We start from the raw sequence: 21,807 nt of genomic DNA on the forward strand, positions 1-21,807 counted from the left end.
ATCTACTGGTTAAAGATTACCTCCCTCTCAAATAAAAACATGTTACTTTTTATTAGCTTTAATAGTATTCACACAGTAGTGCTGAAAAAAAATCATAAGAAAATAGTGATGATTTATGTAAGGGGCCTTAAAATGGTGTCTCTTTTACAAAATGTGCAGCAGGGGGGGCAAACGCTCGCATATGTCATGCTCCTATCTAATCTTCCAGCCCTTCCACAGGAACCTCACACTCTTAGAATTGAGGACAGTGCCTCAGCCACTTCACTGCACCAAAGTCAAAAGTTTCCAAGCCCTTGCTCTCAGTCATACAGCTGCTTTGATGAAAGACAGGGATCCAGATGAAGCTCCTCCATATCTGCATGCCACCCTCCCTTCACTGGGCCCCTCTAAGGAACAGACTCTATGACAAAATATCTCACCTTAACCCTTCTCAACTGTAATTTATGTTCAGTTTCTGCTCTTTCCTGGTGGGAGTTAAGGGATACATAGCTTTCTCTTTATCCTCTACATAAGGAGACATATAATGCCAACCACAAATTTCCAATTTTCCCTAATAGTCACTTAGTAGGATGTCTTTGAAGAATTTACTTGGTAATAAAGACAAGTGATGTAGGAAGAAAAAATAAAAGATTCCCTCCAAATGACAGAAGCAAATATTTTTAAGACAAAAAAAAATATGTAAATGCAACTGGCTCCCAAAACTTTACACAATTAATTTCTTCCTAAAACATTTGTCTGCTGTCATGTGGATACAGCCTTGTGTATTTTTCAGTAGGCCTAAAAGGGTAATGTTTATCAATAAAATGTTCCTAAGTACCAAAACTAATTATACTTTATATTGCTAAATCTGGAAGTTGCTTTATTTAAAAAAAAAATCTGAGGTTTCTATCTTTACCAAATATGTGGCTTCCTTGCTGTCTGTATTTCATTTCCCTTGCTTATTTACCAAGAGATAAACTAGTCACATTTTCCCCCTGGCTTTGCTTAGTTATAATTTTTTTAACCTCACGGACAATTTTATTTTGGACTTTGAGAATGGGCTATCCTGTCCTTAGGTTTACTCTGTTTGTTCTAATTTAAATTTTATTCAATTTAAAAATGCATTAGCAGAAATTCAATTCACAAATTCAAAATACAAAAACAGAGTTGAAAACAGCAGCAGAGTTTGTTACCCAAATTCTAACTCTTAAACCAATAGGGATTTTTTTTTTTTTCCGTCACAATGCCCTTTGTTCTCTAAAAACTGATTTGGCATCATCCCCCAGGTCTTTAGTGCTCAGATTGGGATCTGCCATTAAGAATCCTCACCTAAGGAAGTTCCAAATGCTCACTGAGAATGTCCTCAAGTAGCTCAAAAGGGTTTGTTCTCCACTCATTATGTAGGACCTATGTGCAGCCATCCAGCCTTAGGTTTCTATGCAAAATAACCAAATCATGTTTTATCTTTGCACAAAGCTAGCTCAGGAGTCAAGTCTCTGGCCCAAGTGAAATAAGAGGAAGAGTAACTTGACACATAGAGCGCAGGCCCCAAGTTAGGGGAAACAGCTCTCTTTACTGTTACTGTGGTCGTATCAATAGGAAAAGGCAGTTGTGCAGAAAAAGTGTCTGCAGTTAGGAAAGGAATAAAGAAGCAGAGGACATGCTTTTGAGCATGTATTCAGAACCCAGAACTTTCTGGAAGAATAAAATCAGGGACCTGAAAGAGAAAAAAACAACAAAAACATCTACGTAAAGAACCATTGTCTTTATACCTTAGATCCTTCTAACACAGATATTCCCAAACTGTGACACTGACATTTCTGAAGTGCAAAGTACTCCACTGGGTACCCAGCACTTTTGTATTCACAGGATAGTGTCTGAAGATGAGTCCTGGCTCTGCCATTTGAGCAGGTTACTTCCCCTTCCTGAACTTCAACATATATGTCTAAGGTCAATACTCCTCTCTGCTTCCCTTGCTTATTTGTCACTGACAACTCACATGTCTACTATTACGGCACTGAAGTTTCTTTGACAAATCAAATATTAAAAGTTGCCTTTAATTACAATGGCCTACTTTCCCTATATTACTAAGCAATTATTTTTCTGGGGTTATTTCTGTCAATCTAGAAGCTGGCCTCTAAAACAGATAGAATCCAGCACCAATTCATATAAATAACGTTAATCTGTTATAAGTAAATTCTGAACTAGAGCAAACGCTGTTTATATATTTGGAGAAAGCTAGTCAAAAGGTACAAATTTCCTGTTATAAATAGGCACTAGGGATATAATGAACAACATGATGACTAAAGTTAATGCTGCTATATGATAATATAGGAAAGTTGTTATGAGAACAGATTCTAAGAGTTCTCTCACAAGGAGAAATTTATTTTTTCTTTTCTCTTTTTGTATCTATATGAGATGATGGATGTTAACTAAATTAATTGTGGTGAGCATTCCACTGTATATGTAAGTCAAACCATCATACTACATACTTTAAACTTACACAGTGATGCATGTTAATTATTTTTCAATAAAACTGGAAAAAAGAAAAGAATGAAAATGGGCCACTTTAGCTCTTGATCATCTTCCTAATTCATGCTTTGGAATTAAAAATATTTTTCAGTCAATCCCAAATAATCTGACAGGCCTTGTTTTTCCAAATTCAGGTGTCTAACAAGAGATATTAGAAGATGTGTGTGTGTGTGTGTGTGTGTGTGTGTGTGTGTGTGTTTAATAAATGGGAAAGATCACTTTCACAGTTACATTTCTAACTGCAGAAAATACAAAATTAAACCACTTCTCATAAACACCTCCCTATATTTAACCACAGCAAATATAGGTAAAATCATAAAAACACTGGCTACATAAATAAATCCAGAAAACATTGCTATCTAGTGCTATTAAGTAGAAAGAATATACCCTCATCCACCCAGAAATGAGCATGACTTTGGTTAAAGGCAAAATTGTATTTCTTTCTCACAAGTTAGCCAAAAAAATTTTTCCAAGTCCTATCTCCTTCTGTCCATAAAACATAAATATATCAAACCAAAATATCCAAACTCACACTGACAACTGAAAGAAGAATGTGAAAGCCAGAATGGTATAGACAAGGAGGAGCCATTATAGATGCTGGAGCAGAAAATGAATTTTAAAATCACATATTTTTAGGGCTATTATTCTGAGGGCAGTCTCTTCGTCCCTTAGCTAGGATTCAAGCAACTTATCCAAATGCTCCCCTAATTTAGGGATAGTCTCATATGTTCTCAACCACAAGGACATGCTCTTTTGAAGGCACAAGTTCGAATAAACTGAGAATTTTCCAAACAACATGTCAAGTGCCCTAGAGACTATGAAATGTTCTCCCTCCCTGTCCCACAGCTTCAGCAGGGGCCACTATTGTTCTTGCAAGTGTATTACATCTTCTAAGTATGTGAAGCTTTCCTGCAATTTGCTAGTTTAGTGAAGGCACAGTAACTCATCACTACTAGCCCTGTTATCCTGGGCAGCTTGCTTCCTCTTCCCAGGCCACCGCCTCTGCTTCTCCTCCTGCTCCTCTTGTTCCTATTGCTCCTCCTGTCCTCCTGCTCCTCCTCCTGTTCCTCCTATTCCTCTGGCTCTTGTTCCTGTTCTTCATCCTCTTCTTTCCCCCCACTACCCCTAGCCTGTGAAGTAAGGGCAGCAGGACTAAGGAAGTTAAAGTCTTTTCCAAGTATAAAGGTTCACAATTTTATCACCGTTCAGGCTGATAAGGGGACAGGATAAAAGACAAAGGTTTGATCTGCACTCCATAAATTCTGGGTAATATTGCTTTCTGTAAGGAGTTATTTGTCTGTGAAATTCATGGAATTGTCTGGACAGTGACCAAGCCACAAATTATCTGCATATATAGTTTGTCCTGGGAATCTTTGTGCTGTACCCAGATTTTATGCCTAACTAACAATTCATGGTTAGTTCATATCTCCAGTTTTAGAGAATTATCTTTAGATCAAAGTTAAGCAGGCTAAAAAATAATACTATTTATCTCCCTCCTTCCTAACTAAAGAATAAGTAAAGCTCAATGTAACAAATTCATTCACAAAAAATTAATGATTTTAAAGATTAGGAAACATTTAAATTTTTCATAGTAATTTAAAAAGAAGGTAATTTTAATATAGAGTTTTTACTACAGCTTTCTACAAGTGCATGTTATTTATAAACAAATTTCTACTTTACTGAATTCATTTTCGAAAGCTATTTGTGTGAAAATATTTTATTGAACACTTAGCAATCAAAATGTCTTATTTATTCTTTGGTTAGGGACCTCAAAGTCATTCCCTATAATCAATCAATAATAATCAAAATAATCAATAATCAATCAAAACTTAATATTAAATTATATATTTCTTGAGGACAAATGCCATGTGTCATTGTCTTTTGTATAGTTCAAAGAATATAGCATATCAAGCAAGCACTAGATATTCTACAATGCACTTTGTATTAAATTACACTCCTCTGCTTCCTTGTACACATACAAAACATATTATTAAACACTGGTTACTCACTGCAGATATGTGTTCTAGTCACTGTCCTGACGATGACATAGAATTTGTCTCAATTGATTTAGATGAAGAAACCTGAACAAAGTTACCAGTTATAGGGGTATGGGTCTGGTAAATAAACAAACAAGAAATGATGATGATAAACCAGCAATAGAGAAGAACTGTTAGCACTCCTTGAGCTTAAAGGGCAAGGGGAGGAATTCATATTGCAGGGATTCCAGTGAAAGTTGGAACCCTGGAGGAAAGGTTATCCAGTAGGAAATGGAATCTGGAAGGACATGGCCACTGCCAGAAAAGTTACAGTCAATCAAATAGAAAAAGAGGAAGAAATACCCAGAGCTCTCTCTCCTGGGCTCTGAACTTCCGCAGATTCCATTCTCCCACCAACAAAACTGATGGCAAGTCATTGTCCAAGGGGCACTGGTGATATACAGGTATCAGCACAGAGCTGAGGACAGAACGGCAGGAAATGGATCTGGGGACCAATCCAAGAAAAATCCAGCAGCATGAATATTGCATTCTCCCAACACAATAATATTTCTAATAGTAATTACTGGATAATTTATCTTCTTTGTTGAAGTCTAACAGAGGCAAAATTTGTCAAATAGGGAAAATGGGTTTCAGGTCAAATTATATTTGATAATATGTATGTTTTAATAGGAGGCGCAAAGGACAGCATATAGATTAGGAGACTCTTACTGGGAAGTAATTTAAATAATAAGCTGGAAAGCATAAAACATACATCCAGAAAGCCTGAGAACAGAAGGTAAGGAAAGCAAGTCAGGTGGAGTTCGCAGAAAGGATGCAGCTCAAATGCCTAGCCGGCAGGAGAAACTGTAAGGGATTATGTCAGGGACATGTAACAGGAAAATATCGAACCCTGATCCTTGTGAAACTAGAAGATAGAAGTCACAGTTCCTTCAGCTCTTTTTGTAGACAGTAGGACAAACAGAAAAAAATTTCAGGGCCTCTTTTTTCTCCTCCTAAATCTCTCCATTTACTTTCTGAGTACTAAGATTATTTTGTTCGTCATTAGTAATAAGGTACCTAAAATCATTCAGTCATTCATGCTTTTTACAAGGGATGTTGTTCTGTCTTATTCATTTATAAAATCCTGCACCATGCACAATGCTACACTGGCACTTAACAGGTATCAATAAATATTAGTTAAATAAAAACTAGTTAAGTGAATAGACGAAGAAAGAAATTTACTATAAATGTCTGTTGTTGTAAGACATTGCTACTTTAAAGAAAACACGATGACCTGCCAATTGAATCACAAAGATGACATCACAAAAACGACTGATATTGGAGTGTTTAAACTTCTGATCAAGGATACAAGACTAGGAAACCTAGAGGGCTTGAAGTGGAAGGAGGCACAGCTCTACAAAGGGACAGCTGGAAACATAGAAAACAAACAGAACTCTTCATACTTCACAGCTTTGTCAAGGGAAGGTTCTGTTTACCATCAGCTGGGAGGAGACAAATAGCAGCTTTGTGGAAATATGTTTGGTGTGTTTGGTGCCAATAGGCAGAGTTGAGTTTCCAAGAATTTTTGTGATTTATTGTATAATTTAAACATTCTAATATAGTTTTTTTTTTTTTTTCCTTCAAAACATCCGTGTCACTACCTTGGCCAATTTTCATTCTCAACAGTAGATCATTACGTCTGTTTGAAAGCTTGGGAACATAAACTTTAATTCGTTTTCAAGCTTTGAAAAAAAATTATTGAAGCCAATACCTATGCTTTGAAATATCACACTGCTTTATGGAAATTTAATCTTGATATGGAGAAAGCAGAATCAAATTATAAATCTACTCTTCTAAAAGATGCCATGAATTTCCTGAAGAACTTAAAAATTTCAATTATATAGAAAAAAATGCTTGATTATTCTGACAATACGTGGCATGCATTGCTTTCTAATTGTGTTCATTTCACAAGTTTTGATAACATAGCCCCCTTTGCCAAATATAGACATCAATATTTAGTTGGCTAATCAACTGGTACCCAATAATTCAACACCAAGCTATTCTATTACTTTTCTTTGGCTATTGCAGCAAAGATATATTGGTTTTGCATAAGGAAAGCCTCCTAACCGCTTATCATTTCCACCCTGGCACCTGAGACATTAGAGTGATGAGTGGTCAGTGATAAGGAGAAGAGGAGCTGGCTGGGGGAAAAGAGAAAACAGACAAGGCAGGTGTTACCAAAAATATTAGGACAGCGGCCTATGGTTGTTAAAATTAGGACTCAGCACCTGAGTTCTAAACTCTGTTCTCCCACTGAGTGACTTGGGCATCAGTTCATTCAGCTACAAAGTGAATGAGTTGAGTTCAACTATTGCTAAGTTGGCTCTCAAGAACTGCACTGCTCTCTGTGGCTTAAGACCTTTTCCTTTTGAAACCCCCTCTTAGAAAAATAAGATACCACTATTTAATTTGTTCCAAATGTCGCAGACCATAAGCATCATCTCTAGCTATATCCTGGAAAGACCAGAAGCCCCAACAATGCCTTAAAACTGGCATCTTCCATATCCGAAAGGGAACAAGGGCTGGAACACACAGTCATGAGGACTACCACTGCAGACTTCAAAAAATGAGGCCTGCACATGTCTACTTTGTAGAACAGCCTGGCTGACTTTTGACCTGACTTCTTATTATTTGAAGCAGCTTACTGACACTGCCAATTACATCACACATAATAGAACACACATCTTGTAATTGAACCACAGATAGTGCCAAGCAACATAAAGAATCCAGGAAATACATACTTAAAATGTAAACTGTTCAAACAGAACAGCTACTGAAGGATCTGGAAGTACATATGCAAACTGCTTCTCTGAGGTTAAAGAGCCACATTTTAGGATTCTTCAGTGGCTGCTGCCATGGACCTGCTTTTAAAAGCCTCAGTAACTTCTCAAGACATCACGTTAAACAAAAGGCCACATCTATTTCCTCCAGTAAAGACTCAGCCTAATAATACTGGATATGTTTAGGACAGAGAAATAAAGCATGCCTTCCAGAAGTTGAAAAAAAAAAAAAAAAGAAAGAAAGAAAAACAGCCTTTTAGAATTAGTAGGTACCACTCTAATCTGAAGCTTGTACTGTCCTTTTCAATCGTTGCAGAGAAACAATTAATAAAGGAACCCATTAAGACCTGATTATTGCTGCAAAAAAAGGAAGGTAGAATTTCAGTCCTTTGAAGTAACTGAGAATGATTCAGGCCTCATTACAGAGATATAATCTACATTCATACATTTATGTTAGTGATTCAAATCTATTGGGAGAGATTGAATTCCGTTAAATAGTGCATCTTTCCTGTGGAACTTTTCTCAGGCTTTCTCAGGCTAACCTAAGAGGTGACCTAACAATGCAAAGCAGTGGAGTATTTAGGGATTCAACTGTGCTATAAAAGAAAGGCTGTGCAGAAAAGAAAAAGAAGAATGAGATATAATCTAAAAAGCTATGTCAGCTTTTCCTTTGGGCTGTTTTGTAAATGCCCTTCCTGTCATCACGCTGTACAGAAGAACGGCAAAAGGACTCTAGAAGTTTTAAACACTGCACCTGCTGCAACCACATTTTAATATGGAAGTTTGACGATGTGTTTTCTCCCCCTCCCCCCATTTCAAACAGAATAAAAACACAAAACTTCTCACAAAGATCTGAATAGCTTTCTCTGCTGGAGCAGAAAGTCGGTAGATGTGGGGGATAGGGTGGGAGTGGGGGGACTGCCTTCAGTGTAGGAGGGGGTGTCTTTTGTGAGTTTTTTAAAAAATTAAAAGGATCTCAAGTTGGCCTCAATAGTGTTGATGCCCAGGGTAGAGAAACCTCAAAATTATAACTTCTCATATTTTGTAACTTTTCACAGAAGAATCTTTACTGTATGGTTTCATCAAACATAAAAAAAAATGTAGTTTTAATTAGCTGTCAATTCAAACATTTGGATTCTACTGAACAATTTGACTGAAACTCAAGTCCCTTAGAAACACTACACTTTCTTTCAGGCACTTGTTAGCTCAGGTATAAAACTGTGAACTAGAAAAATTAGCACATGATTTCATTTCTAAACAACCATGCTTTAATGAAAGAACAAAACTTTGAGCAGACAAATGACGTAGCTCTTTAAGTTTCCAATTAATGGCTACAGAAATCAGAACGAACTATATTAAATTTAAAAACCTACTGTGCTGTTCACCACATTGTCAAAATCTTTTCAGTAAGCATTGCAACTGGATATAAACAATGCAATTAAAACCCTAATTCTAGCATTACGTGGCTCTATTTCAAAGGCTCTGAATGTGTAGGAAAATATAAGCACATTCATGTAAAGTCATTTTTTCAGGTCACTAAACAACATAATTGGGCAATCATTCCTAATGCCCATCTCTAAAGCTAGATTTTTTTTTTTTTAATTTCTCTGTATTTTCTCCTGTTCACAATGAAGACTGAGGTCAAACGCGTATTATAGGGATCCTGGCTTGTGGCATATACACAAGTTCTTCTGATTAGCTCCCCTCGAATTAGTTACAGAGGTCAAACTCCCAAGTTCACCTTGAAGTGACTCTCCATCTTAGAACAGCAGTCTCTAAATATTAAGCTGAACCATATGAAATTGCCACTTTGGAAGGTCAAAAAAATATGAGATAGTGGCAATTTCACATGCTTCAACATAACACTAACATCCAACTGCCTTACAGGAGACCATAAATATTTTACACCTTTACATCTTCAGTTACCCCCCCCCAGTCAAGCCCTCCCGAGTTGAGAGTAATCCTCGTAGTGATTCTCTAGGAACTATCTCCTCCTCGGATCGGAACCGATGACCACAGTTACTTGCCTCTCGTGCCTCTTGGTTCTTGGCAAGTCTTCCTGGAGGGGGATTTGGTTCTGTCTACACCCGGGCTGCCAGCATCGCTAGCAAACGAGGGTGTTGGGACGTGGTGCGTGTGAGAAAGAGGGAGACCTGGTAGTGCAATTGCATTTGTAAAAGAGAGCTCTCTTCACATTAAATGTAAAGGTAGGAAAAAGACGCCCCTTTTTACCGCAAAGCGCAGAGGAAATCGCGTAGAAGACAGCAGAACGTGCGGGGCAAATGGTGCGGGTAAATCTTCCCAATCTCAGTATTAAGTGCGTTCGCTTTGAAGTGCACGCGTGATTCGGTGGACGACTCACGCCAGCAATTAGAAATCGCTCTTTTCGGTCCCCCACTTCTTCTGCGCCAAGAGAGAGGCGACTTTTAAGGGTGACGATAAATCTCCCTGAGCTTAAAAGGCAGAGAGGGCCAAAGTGTGAACTTTTTACTTCGGCAACGGAAGCGAGAAATCAGTGATTCATTAAAGCGGAGACCTCCTTGGAAGCTGGCAAAAGAGGAGGAAAAGCAGCTAATTACGTCTCCCCTTTTCTGGGCTCGCTGCGACCGGTTTATAATGTGCTGCTTTAGAGGGTTTTGTCCACAGCATCCTCTGCTGTCCTCCCCAGCCTCTCTCCTTCTTCTGGGAGCCAGAGAGGGTGGGTGGGGGCCGGGCTGGGGGTGCGGTGGGGGTGGGTGGGGGGACAACCGGTCAGCCGAGCACCGAGCTCCAGGTGGCTCTCAAGTACTTCACTGCCGAAAGCCCGGGGGTGGGGGTGGGGGTGGGGGTGGGGGGGAATCCTGCGCTGGAAAACAAGTGAGAAAGGGGCTCCCCAGAGGGGACTGGCTCGGGCTGGAAGACAGCAAACCTCGGGAAGCCCGAGGACCCAGCTCGCGCCGCTGGCCAGCGCCGCCGGCGCACGGGCGCTCCCAGGCAGCTCGCGGGGGCTGCGGGCGCGGGGCGGGGGCGGCGGCCGCGGGGCCCCGGGGAGCGGACCCGGCCGCCCCCAGCTCCGCGCGCGCAGGCACCGCGCTCTCTGCCCCCGGCTCCCCTGCTCCCCCCCCGCCCCTCCCCCTCCCCCTCCCCGGAGTTCCCAGCAGCCGAGGGTTTCAGATGTCCCACCGCCGGTTGACCCCCTCCCCCCCGCTTCTCCACCCCTGCAAAGGAGGTTTGACCAGCAGAGGCTGAGCCCACCTCTGGCTCAGAATCACTGACATTTCGACTCCGGGCTTCAACCTGTTTACAAGCGGGCTTCCCAAAGGAAGGGGGTGGCGGGGAGGGGGGCGGGAGGGAAATAGGGCCAAACCAAACACCAACCGCCATCTCCCCCAAACAAGAAGTGACTTTCTGGAGGCTTCGCATCCGCAGGCACCACCAAAAAGAGAAAGCAAGAGGGGGAAGGAAACAACGGCGACGGGCAGCTGCCTCCAGTCCTGACAACCCCAAAGGGACGCGCTTTGCGAGCGGGCTCGCAGGCTGGGGCTCCGCGGAGAGGGGCCGGAGGGCGCCCACCCCGGGGCGGCGCAGCGGGCTCCCGGCCTCCCGCCGCGGCCAACGCGGGGTTTGTTCACCGTGCTGTCATCTGTTTTTCAGACCTTTTTTTTGTTTTGTTTTTTTGTTTTTTTGTTTTTGTTTTTGTTTTTTGCATCTAACATGGTGAAGAAAGGAGTGAAGAAGCGAACAAAGTAACTCCCGAGGGGAGTGGAGCTCGCTGGTGACCCAGAGCCCCGCCGCCGCCGCCGCCGCCGCCGCCGCCAGCTCCCGCTCCCGCGGCCACCCACGTCCACGTTCACCCGGAGACTCGCGCGGCCGCGGATCCCAGGACGGAGCGAGGAGAGGCGGCCGGCCCTTCCGAGGAGTTATGGATGTTGGTGCACTCACTTCTGGCCAGATCCGCGCCCCGGGGGAGCTAACCAGCGGCCGCCACCTCCAGCTGTCTCCTTGCCTCGCACCAGGTCTTACCCTTCCAGTATGTTCCTTCTGATGAGACAATTTCCAGTGCCGAGAGTTTCAGTACAATGTGGAAATGGATACTGACACATTGTGCCTCAGCCTCTCCCCACCTGCCTGGCTGCTGCTGCTGCTTCTTGTTGCTGTTCTTGGTGTCTTCCATCCCTGTCACCTGCCAAGCCCTTGGTCAGGACATGGTGTCACCAGAGGCCACCAACTCCTCTTCCTCCTCCTCCTCCTCGTCCTCCTCCTCCTCCTCCTCCTCCTCCTCGTCCTCTTCCTCCTTCTCCCCTCCTTCCAGTGCGGGGAGGCATGTGCGGAGCTACAATCACCTCCAGGGAGATGTCCGCTGGAGAAAGCTCTTCTCTTTTACCAAGTACTTTCTCAAGATTGAGAAGAACGGGAAGGTCAGCGGTACCAAGAAGGAGAACTGCCCGTACAGTAAGTAACAAATGCGCGCTCCCCTCCTTCCAATTATCCACCCCCCACCCCACAAGGGGGGAAAATCTGTTCCAGATGTGGCCAGCTAAATATTTACGTCCCCAACCCCTGTAAAATGATTAAGTGGAATACTTTCACACTAAATCACTCCCCCCCCCATACATTGAGCTGCCGCCCCCTCCCCTTGGCGCGGCTCCCTCCACCCCCCCCCCCCCCCCCGCCACCCCGTCCGCCCCGTCCGCCCCGTCTCCCCGGCTTGTCATCCGCGGGACCACGCCGGGCGCCCGAGAGTCGTTGCGGTGCCCGATGCCCCCTCTCCGTCTCCGTCAACCCCGCCGCACCTCATCCCCAGGTCCCCCTTTCCCTCCCTTCTGGAAATGGCTCCGGGTAAACACATTTTGTTTCTTTTCGCTGGCGATCTTATTAAGAGGTTTGGGACGGTTTCCTCAAGCTGAAAATAATTATCCGCTGTCAATTACAGGGGCTTTATGGGAGCTTTATTTAAGGAAGAAAAGTCAATTCCTCGGGCTCCCCACCCCCCACCTCTTTACCCTACTACCTATCTGGACAGGAGTGCAAACATTTTTCTGGTTTTGATTTTTTTTTTTTTTTTTCTTGACCCCTCATGTTGGTTTGAGTGATCGCAGCCCATGAAGTTAGCTTTTCAGGCACCAGCGCTGCTATTTGTCTTCTGCCTGCCTTCTCTCTTGGTAACATGATGCTCATGTCTGCATTGTCAATGGCATATGCGCTGCTTTGTGGTGTCCCGTTGTACTCCTCTCTTCTGAAACCTCTCATATTGCAGAGCCACACTACTACAGCATTGTAAACATCTGGGACTGGATTCACACAGACCTCACACAAATTTCATTGTCATTCTTTTATTTTCAAAGTAAGAGTCATAAGTCTGTTTCCATGGCTATAAGTTTGTCCCCATTGGATGAAGTTTTCTGCTCAGGATAAATTATGCTGCCTCCCCCCCTCCACCTCCCCCCCCCACCCCCCAAGCCCCATCCCTAGATTTCTTTCCATTTTCCTTTCTCTCTTTCCTTCTTTAGCTCTTTCTCTTCTTTCTTTCTTGCAGGGGTGTGGGCTGGGTAGGGGGAGGGAGAACTAGAAGAGGAGGGGTGGATATTGTGTCTCTTGAATCAGTCCAGCAAAGCCAGATTACTCTGTTGGTTTCCTTTCCTAGTTACTTTTCAAGTGGTGAGACTTATTCACCCTCTATTGATGGCTTTTTGAAAGGATCCCGAGGCTATGTAATGGCACACTGAAGACAGTAGACAATGACATTTAAACATCTTTAATGACCATTTAGCATTATCTCAATGGTCTTTCCTAAGTTACCTTTTAAAGGGACCTTTATGTGTCAGTTGTTTGGGAATTTCTTGCCAACTAACTTAAATACGTGGGTCGGACATTCCCAGATACCTTGGCCCAGAAGAGTATCTGGTACGAATGGGAAAGACAGCTAATCAGAATTTAGGATTTTCTTTTTAAATAAAGATTTATAAGAATTAAGACTTAGATTCCTTATTTGGGGATCCACATGTATTCAACATTAACTTCTGTTCCTCTTCAGCTACTGCTTCCATTTACTAAAATTAGCGATATGTTTATAAGTAATAAAAATATTGTGAAAGTATTTAAAAATATTCCATCTTGCGTTTAATATAGAGATGTTAAAAAACCCATTACCTCTTTTTTTCCATTCTGATTCATAGAAAATGCCTGAAATAATGTCATTTATGTGGGGGTTTTTTTTGTTTGAAAGTCATTCATTCCCTGAATTCATTAGATACTATGTAGAGATGTTATAGTTGTTGATTAAAACTTAATGCCTTTGTTCACTTCTAAAACAAAATTAGTTGTGGTGTCATCCAGGAAGGTCGATGTAGACAGGGAAGAAGTAAGCCAAACACTTGCTGAAGAGTGAGCTGGGAGTTAACAAAACCAAACAAAACAAACCCCATTGACTGAAACTCTTCTTTGTATTTTTAGTTTATTTTCAAAGTGTTAACCTTGAGCAAATTGTTTGTTTGTTGTTTTTCGACACTAATTTGATTTTGCTATATTTTAAGTGTCTTTACAATGTGACACAAAGACCAATCTATACTAGTTTGTTTATGCAACTGAAATTACTATTTTCTAAAATAATAATCATATGTGCTTATTTAATAAAATGATTGCCAGGGGTATAAATTGAATTACATTTTTACAGTAAGAATTATCTGCAAAAGAGAAAGGTATACAATTTTTATTGATAAAAACTATTGTGGAAAATTTCTATCCCAACCATCCAAAATATAATATCTCTTCCATAGGAAAGGTATACCAGTAGTCCCTGTTAAAATATCCTATCTTATATAGTAATGCAATTGTAATCAATGGTTGAAAATCAAAGGGGTGGGGGCTTACTCTGGCAAATAATGTCAAACTATAAACAATTTAGGCTTTCCAAGAACATCTGTATCAAGACATGGCAAGTGAAAAGTAGAGGTTGAAAAAGCCTTAATTTCACATGTGGCTGGATAATCAGAACACTGCTACAATTTCCAGCTGGACTGATTCAGCTGAACTACATGGTATCATTAAGATATTGTCTAAATGTTGCATAATTACATGTGAACAAACTTTTGCCATGCCTACAGGGTAACCAGCCAGCCAGCCCACCAAATGGTAGCCTGTTAAATATTAGGGTTTCTGAAGAGTGTCAGTTCCTTGTCCAAAAACCACTTTTCAGTAACATTTTCCTAAACAAGTTATTAATTATTCTCAATACACAAAGCTGTTCTTTTGAGGTTTGCTTATTTGAAGCTTAATTTTCTTTGTTACTTTGACCTTAGTATTATTGCTGCTAAAATACAGTAACAGCTTATCTAAGAGGTTACATGTTTGGGATGTCCTGGGTAATTAAACAACTGCTTTCCTGGCTTTTTGCCAGCAAAATACTAACAAAGGGGAAGTAAGGAAATCACCCATAAGCATTGCAAAATCATTTTTAACTTCTACCTCCAAAGCTGGTTCCCAGAAATTGAATGGTTCTAAAAATATTACATGTGTTAAAGAAACTCTTCTCAATTTGGGTGATTATAATTTTTTTTTTTTTTTTTTTTTTTTTTTTTTTTTTTTAGTGGAGGGGGTGGTTTTTGGTTTGCTTCTATGCCATTATATGAAAATAGAATAAAAGGAGCAGAGATGAATTATGTTTCTTCTTCTACAAGTCTAAGAAAGCTTGAATAATTTAGAATAGCTGCAGTGTATCTGTCACTAGATATGCTTAGACTCATTTAAGTTTGTTTTATCATTCTTTACATCTAGAGCTTTGCCCTTGAAACATTACCACTCAGCTCCAGTTCTGGCCTCCTGGAAAGGCTGGATACAGCTGTTAGGTACCCTTGCAACTGGAAATGGTAGACTTATTTCTGGATGTGAGTGCACTGTGGGCTTCTCCCATGGTTGTCATTTGTAGAAAAAGGGAGTCTAGTGAAAAAATAAAATGTATCCCTAAACTTGAGAGAGCCAAGAATGGCTATTCTCAAAATGGAAAGCCACAGTGCCTAGGAGTCTCTGAGGGAAAGGAATTTGGGAAACAATGGAGAAATCGGTATGTACTGTGTAGCATATGCTCTATTTCTTCAAATATATATATCATTGAACACATAGTGGTCCTATAATTTAGCTATAACTATCCACATTTTTTCAAAGATGAAGCTGAAAAAAGTAAATTACCCAAGGTCATTCAACTGGCAATTGACAGAGTTAGGTCAAGACTAAATCTATTTGGTTATATTATTTCTTTTACCTCTGCTACTGGTAACATTGATGCCAATATATTTGAATTGGACATCCCAAAACTCTAAAAAACAATTTATCCAAAATCTTAATCGCTTCTTGATATGAACACCAATAGTTCTTCAGGTTCAAACTGAGACGGTAGTAAATTGAGAGAGGAACAGAAATGAAACATGTTCAAGGTATCATCACTGCAGGTGGCTACATGGTATCAGACAATGGTAATGCATTATCTAAGTGAAATATCCCTTTTGATATTTTGTTTGAGAATATATATGCTTTTGGAAACACAAACTACATGTACATAGATCTCAACTTTTTAACAGAGGGCATTAGAAATACATGACCATTTAAGAAAAATACATGAATGTTATTGTATATAGTAATTGTTTACAGCTGAGGGCAAAATGTTTAATTGTTCCCACATGTAATAAAAATAATTTGATTGTAAATACCAGTGTGAAATTGGGCTATTGCAGAAACTTCTGATATATGACTCTAAAAAGGGCAAAATCTTAGAGACCTAAAGCTCTATATTTGTTAAGAAAACTTTAAAATGACTCTGCATATCAAAAAGGTACTTCACCACATACAAATGACAAATTACTGTCTAGGATTAAAGGCTTGCATTATTACTTTTACATCAGGACTAGGGCGTATTGTAAGTAGTTAAATAACATGAGAAAGTAACTGTTGAGGAAAATAGGGACTTGAATATCATCTCCTAATAAATATACAATGTGTTTTGGAAAGAAAACCAATATACAGCTTAAAGCTTCCTCTAGTGTCTTACTTAAACTGTAGTCATTTCTAGAGTTTGGTTGTATAATTTATAACTGGCAGCATTTAATCATGCACACTGAGGATTTATGAAGGTGGAAGACACTGTTTTTAATGTTTACATGACACTGTCCTGTTACCTTTACTGCATTTCTACCATATGGACTCTCCACTCCGATGGCTTTATCATAAATCTATTAAAAATGCACAATTACAGAGTTTCCTCTTTACAAACCTGATTTATAAGCTACAAGATGAAACCCAAGAAAACAGTTGGCAGAAATCACATGCCAATACTAAAGTATGAGAACTCAGAAACCCCAATCTCTAGGTAGGTCTTGGGTATTTCAGGGATCTATTAGGCGAAGGTATGGACCACTCTTTAAAAACAGGTGTTTTCAAAATGATGTTTAAGCACAGACTTTAAAAGAAAAATTGTGCCTTATTGAATGACCCATCGCATGCATATTTTCTTCTGCATTTTTACTGTCTGGTTCAGAGCAAAAAGGCATATTCCAGTTCATTTTTTTCAGTGTTCAATGAACTTATAGCAGAATATGAAGGAGCACTTTAAATTTCTGCACTGTTACCTTAATGTGCAGAGGCGAACGCCATTTATTGTTCAAACGTCCAACTTTCCACAAGCCAAAATGCTGGAAAAAAGTTGACAGCTCATTTGAAATGGAGCTAATGTTCCTCACATTTATGAGCTGCCTGTGAATATCTACATCTTTCCTAAGCCTTAAATGTCTGTATGCTTATCCAAAATTGTGGTACAAATGTTATGTCTTTATTATGCTTCAGAAGGAAGAATAATACATGCGTATTAGTTCAAAGTGATTTTAATCTATCTTAACGTTAATTCTGTGAACTTTGCAATGAAGAGTAATTCAGATGACATTTTTAGTATTACTGTTCCAACATTTGTTAGCATTAATAGTTGATACTTACTTAATATAAGTAAAATATTAGCATTTCCCTCCCAGAAATTAGAGTTCTCTTTTAATTTTCCAGTATGATGGACATAAGATTTATGTTTGTCATCTTAATACAGCTTTGTCACAGTCTAGAAAATAACAAACCTCGTTTTGTCTCAAGTCCTTTATGCAGAAATATCTTTATTTTTCATGGCATATTGAAATGATTTAAGATCATTTACATTTACCATTTGACTAGTGGTGTCTGTTATTTGGTTTTGCCAATTAAAAATACTTACTTTTCATCATTGGCACTCTTATTTTTCAGTGCCTGTTACCTTTACCTGTGCCAGTCAGTCAATATAACAAGTGACAACCTAGGAAGAGGCCTTTAAAGTTAGTGAAAGAAATTGTACCTGATCTTGGGAAACCATCAGTGACATTCTGATCAAGAATTAATGAATATACAATGTCATGCTTTATAGGATCATTTAAAAACCAAATACTTAATAAGAACAGCATTTACACAAATAGAAAGTTTCAAGATATCTAAAAGGGAGCCAGGTCATCTACCAAATAATGGCCTTAAAGGCCCCCTTGCCTTTAAATCAGGTCAGTTGTGTTCTTTCTTTGAACACTGTGTTCTAATTGGAACAATAAATCAAAGAAGACACTCAGAGTAGATTCCCATGTAAGGTGGACAACTGGACAGTGACTTTTTACTGCTGCTAACACGTGCATCCAATTACCATCTGAAAGATTCATAGTGCTGGCAGTAAAGCATTGCCTCATTGTATAGTTCACCTAATAATTCTTCAGCCTAAATCTGTCCACCTTTACCTATATCTAATCTGTCAGTATGTGTGTTATCATTAATGAGGAATTTTCAAATGTTTGGCATGCTTCCTACAGTGAATGATGACATTGAGAGATTAATGAACCATTTAATTAACCATAACAGAAGAGGCAAAGTATTGATTAAGTTGATGTATCCCCAACTTGAAGTAAATGTCAACAAAACATAACCTAATAATTGTACCACAACTATAACTTAATTATGAGTAATGTGGATTAGTGCAACTTAATTCTAAGTAGCAGTGGTTAATTGCAAAATTGAGAACTTTTTAAAAGGCATTTTTCTATAATCCTATTTTCTTTCAAGAACCTGGTGTTAACATGTTTTTTTACTAAACAAACTAAACTAAAACATGATTTACTGATAAACATGCGTGTTAGTTCATCCTTAACCTTTTTTTGACACATTGTCCCTGTTTGAGGATAACCTGGCATATTCATAGAGTCTAATTCAAGGCTCATCAACTTCCAATAGTTCTGTCTTGAGGCATTTATTCACCTGAAATATTAGACATTTGTGATAGCCCCAACTCTGAGGCAATGTGAATCCATGATACTTTTTCAGTCCTTTAACCCCTTCATTACTTTTTCCTCTTTTCCTTGTTTTCTCCCACCACCCCACCTTCTCTGGTTTCCAAACCCTTTAAATACCATGTAAGCCAGGGAAAGGTGTCCATTATCACTGCTCAGCATGCCAGACTATATAGTTAGAGCCAGCAGCCTCAACGTTTTTGGATGTGCAACATCCAAGACAGATAGCTTATATTCTATGCATAAAAATCTTTAGCAATGTAAATTCCACATACTCCACAGGGGTCTTTTCTCATTTTGAATCTTAAGTGCATTTTCTCTTATCCCAGCACTCGGGTCAATTTCTTAGAGATCTGCCTTTAATGAAGTAGGCAAACCACAGATAAGTACCTTCTGTGAATGAATGTTGATTGGTTACTAAATCACCATCTTGCTGCATTTTTCCTCCGGATTAAATATTCTGTTTCCAATAACTCTCTGTGCAGGTTCACTTTACCTTTCTTTTAAATTGTTTTAATACATGTAATACTTAACAGCTACTTTGTCAATTTCCATACTTCTTTTGTCATTAAAGTGAAGATGATTTAGGAAATCAGATAACTATTTCTCTTCCATTTTAGTCATCATTTATTTCAAAAAAGATGAATGCTAATCATAAAGATCTTTACTATTTCCAACTTCCATGATTTCTCTTAAATTACAAAGCTTCTCTATACATCCCTGCCAAATGTAGCATTTTTTTTAAGATTTTATTTATTTATTTATTCTTGAGAAACACAGAGAGAGGCAGAGACACAGGCAGAGGGAGAAGCAGGCTCCATGCAGGGAGCCCGACGTGGGACTTGATCCCTGGTCTCCAGGATCACTCCCTGTGAAGTGAGTGGACTGAAGGTGACGCTAAACCGTTGAGCCACCGGGCTGCCCCAAATGTAGCATTTAAAAACAAAACCCAGGGACCCCTGGGTGGTTCAGCGGTTGAGTGTCTACCTTTGGCTCAGGGCGTGATCCCGCGTCCTGGGATCAACTCTCACATTGGCTTCCCTTCATGGAGACTGTTTATCTCTCTGTCTCTGCCTCTCTCTGTGTGTCTCTCATGAATAAATAAATAAAATCTTAAAAAAAAAAAAAATAAAAACAAAACCCATTTACTCATTCATAATAGTTGTCAAGGGGGAAAAATGTAAAATACACATGAATATATACTCCAGAATGACCAAATATAGAAATGCACATATCTTTGTTAGAAAGATAGTAAGACACTAATGGGAGTTAGAATTTGAATTAATAGCATACATGTATATTCACTTGTTTCTTCCCCTTTTTGTACTGATTGCTGAATTAAATTTATTTTTATTATATACAGAATGTGACTATATAAGTTAGATTGCTCTGTTACCATAATAATTAAAAGTCAAGCTTCTTTTTACAATTGGTTTCAAATTATATAGATATATAAATGTAGATATATTTCCAAAGCCTGAGTTGCTTTGATTTATGGATAGAATTATTAAAAGAAAAATTAATATTTTATAACATGGGGAAAATGGTGACACATGATATTAATATGCAAACTATTTCTCATCTAAAGTGAGACATATTTATGATGATATTAATAACGCTAATTACCAATGTAGTAAGCCGGATTTCTAGGGCATATTTTGGAACATCTCTGTAGAAGGGTGTGATTCTACAAGTATGAAAAAAAGAGTATATTGATCATATTATGGTACAAAAGCATGATAAATGAAACTACAGAAGTGCTTTAAAGCTGAAACAAGAAAAAAAAAATAAAGCTGAAGCAAGGGAGATAGTAAAGAACATATAATTAGAATGTTAGAAACCAGAGGAAAAGCAGAAGACAGAGTATTTAGATACAGATTGTAGAAAGAGGAAGACATGCTTTGCTAGAATGATGGAGACTAGGGTTTGGAACTCCCAGGAAAGAGATCAAGCTAATGAGTAGCACTGCAAAAGGGCTGACATGACAAGAAAGGTGTGAGGGAAATATAACCCAAGCCCTGGCATTTGAGTTAAATTAACTGAAATGAGAACCTGTGATCTAAAAGGAATCCTACAGAAGTAATCGCAGCCGCAATATCAAAGTAAAAAAGGCTAAGTCCAGAGTTCCTGCTAAAGAGGCAGTAGGATAGAGGGATTAAAAGTGTGGGCTTTGATTAAAAGTGATTACAAGCATGGCCCTGGATTGAAAATTAGTTTTGAAGACACAGAAGTAGTGTAGTTGAGGCTCTGAGCTGCCAGACAATAGTGTATGGCTTCAGCAAGTTGTTATCAGTAAAACAACAATATTAACAATACCTTCCTCTTTCCTATATGGTAAAGATTAAGTGAGATTATTCATTCAACAGAAATCAAGTGCCTGCTTTGTGTCAGATACTGTACGACACTACATAGAGTGCTGAAAAAAGATGCTGGCTTTGCTCTGACAGAGATTCACTCTAAAGACAGTGACCAAAAAAAGAAAAACAAACCAAATAAACAAAGAGCTGTGTGATAAAAAATTAGGGTAAATGCTATGGAAGAAGCAAGTAGTATACTCTAAAAGAACACAATTAGTAACTATTCTAAACCTCCTAGTTAATTAGAGGCATTTGAAGGTGGTAAGAAGAGCATGAGGAGTGTTTGGTGCCTCCTCCAAGAAGTACAGAATTGGCATACTGAGCCTGGGGCTTGGTGAGAAGTTTGGAGAAGTCAGACTTAATACATGGACTAGCTTAATGGTGTTTGGTGCCAAATTAAGGCCTCATTAAATGGGTATTATGTAAAGAAAATGTACATATGATGCTTCCCTTTGTTTTAAGGGAAAAGATTAGGAAAGCAACTAGCAGATGATTCGCTGAAGTGGGAAGTAAAAATATTGGAGCTAAAGAAAGAGACAGGAATGAGGAATACACCTGGTATTTTTAGAAAAGGGACATATTAAAACACCTGAAATTATTTAGGATTTGCAAATTGTAGTGTTTGTAATGTTCTAAAGTTTGGAGGGGGAAAGAGTAAAGGTCTGATTTATTAAAAGACTAGTAGCAGATATTTGAAAATTGAAGATAATTTGAGGAGACAGCAAAGAGTTGAAAATAAAGACGATAACAAATATTTTCAAGGACATATTGTAAAAGAACAAAGGAAGACAAACAGGGATGAAACAGGTAACTG

The 21,807-nt window shown here is 39.2% G+C and overlaps 1 protein-coding gene and 1 long non-coding RNA gene across 2 annotated transcripts in view; one reads left to right on the forward strand and one right to left on the reverse strand.

Annotated features, from left to right (window-relative positions):
- LOC144312897 (uncharacterized) overlaps positions 1–21,807 on the reverse strand; it is an 88,625-nt gene that overhangs the window by 12,436 nt on the left and 54,382 nt on the right. The gene's annotated exons all lie outside the window — the stretch shown is intronic.
- Positions 10,645–21,807, forward strand: part of FGF10 (fibroblast growth factor 10) — an 80,289-nt gene continuing 69,126 nt past the window's right edge. The window contains exon 1 of the mRNA XM_077896024.1: positions 10,645–11,758. Coding sequence (XP_077752150.1) covers positions 11,386–11,758 — 373 coding nt within the window. The 5' untranslated portion in view covers positions 10,645–11,385. The remainder of the gene's footprint in view (positions 11,759–21,807) is intronic.

Source organism: Canis aureus, chromosome 4 (assembly GCF_053574225.1).
Source record: "Canis aureus isolate CA01 chromosome 4, VMU_Caureus_v.1.0, whole genome shotgun sequence".
NCBI lineage: Eukaryota > Metazoa > Chordata > Mammalia > Carnivora > Canidae > Canis > Canis aureus.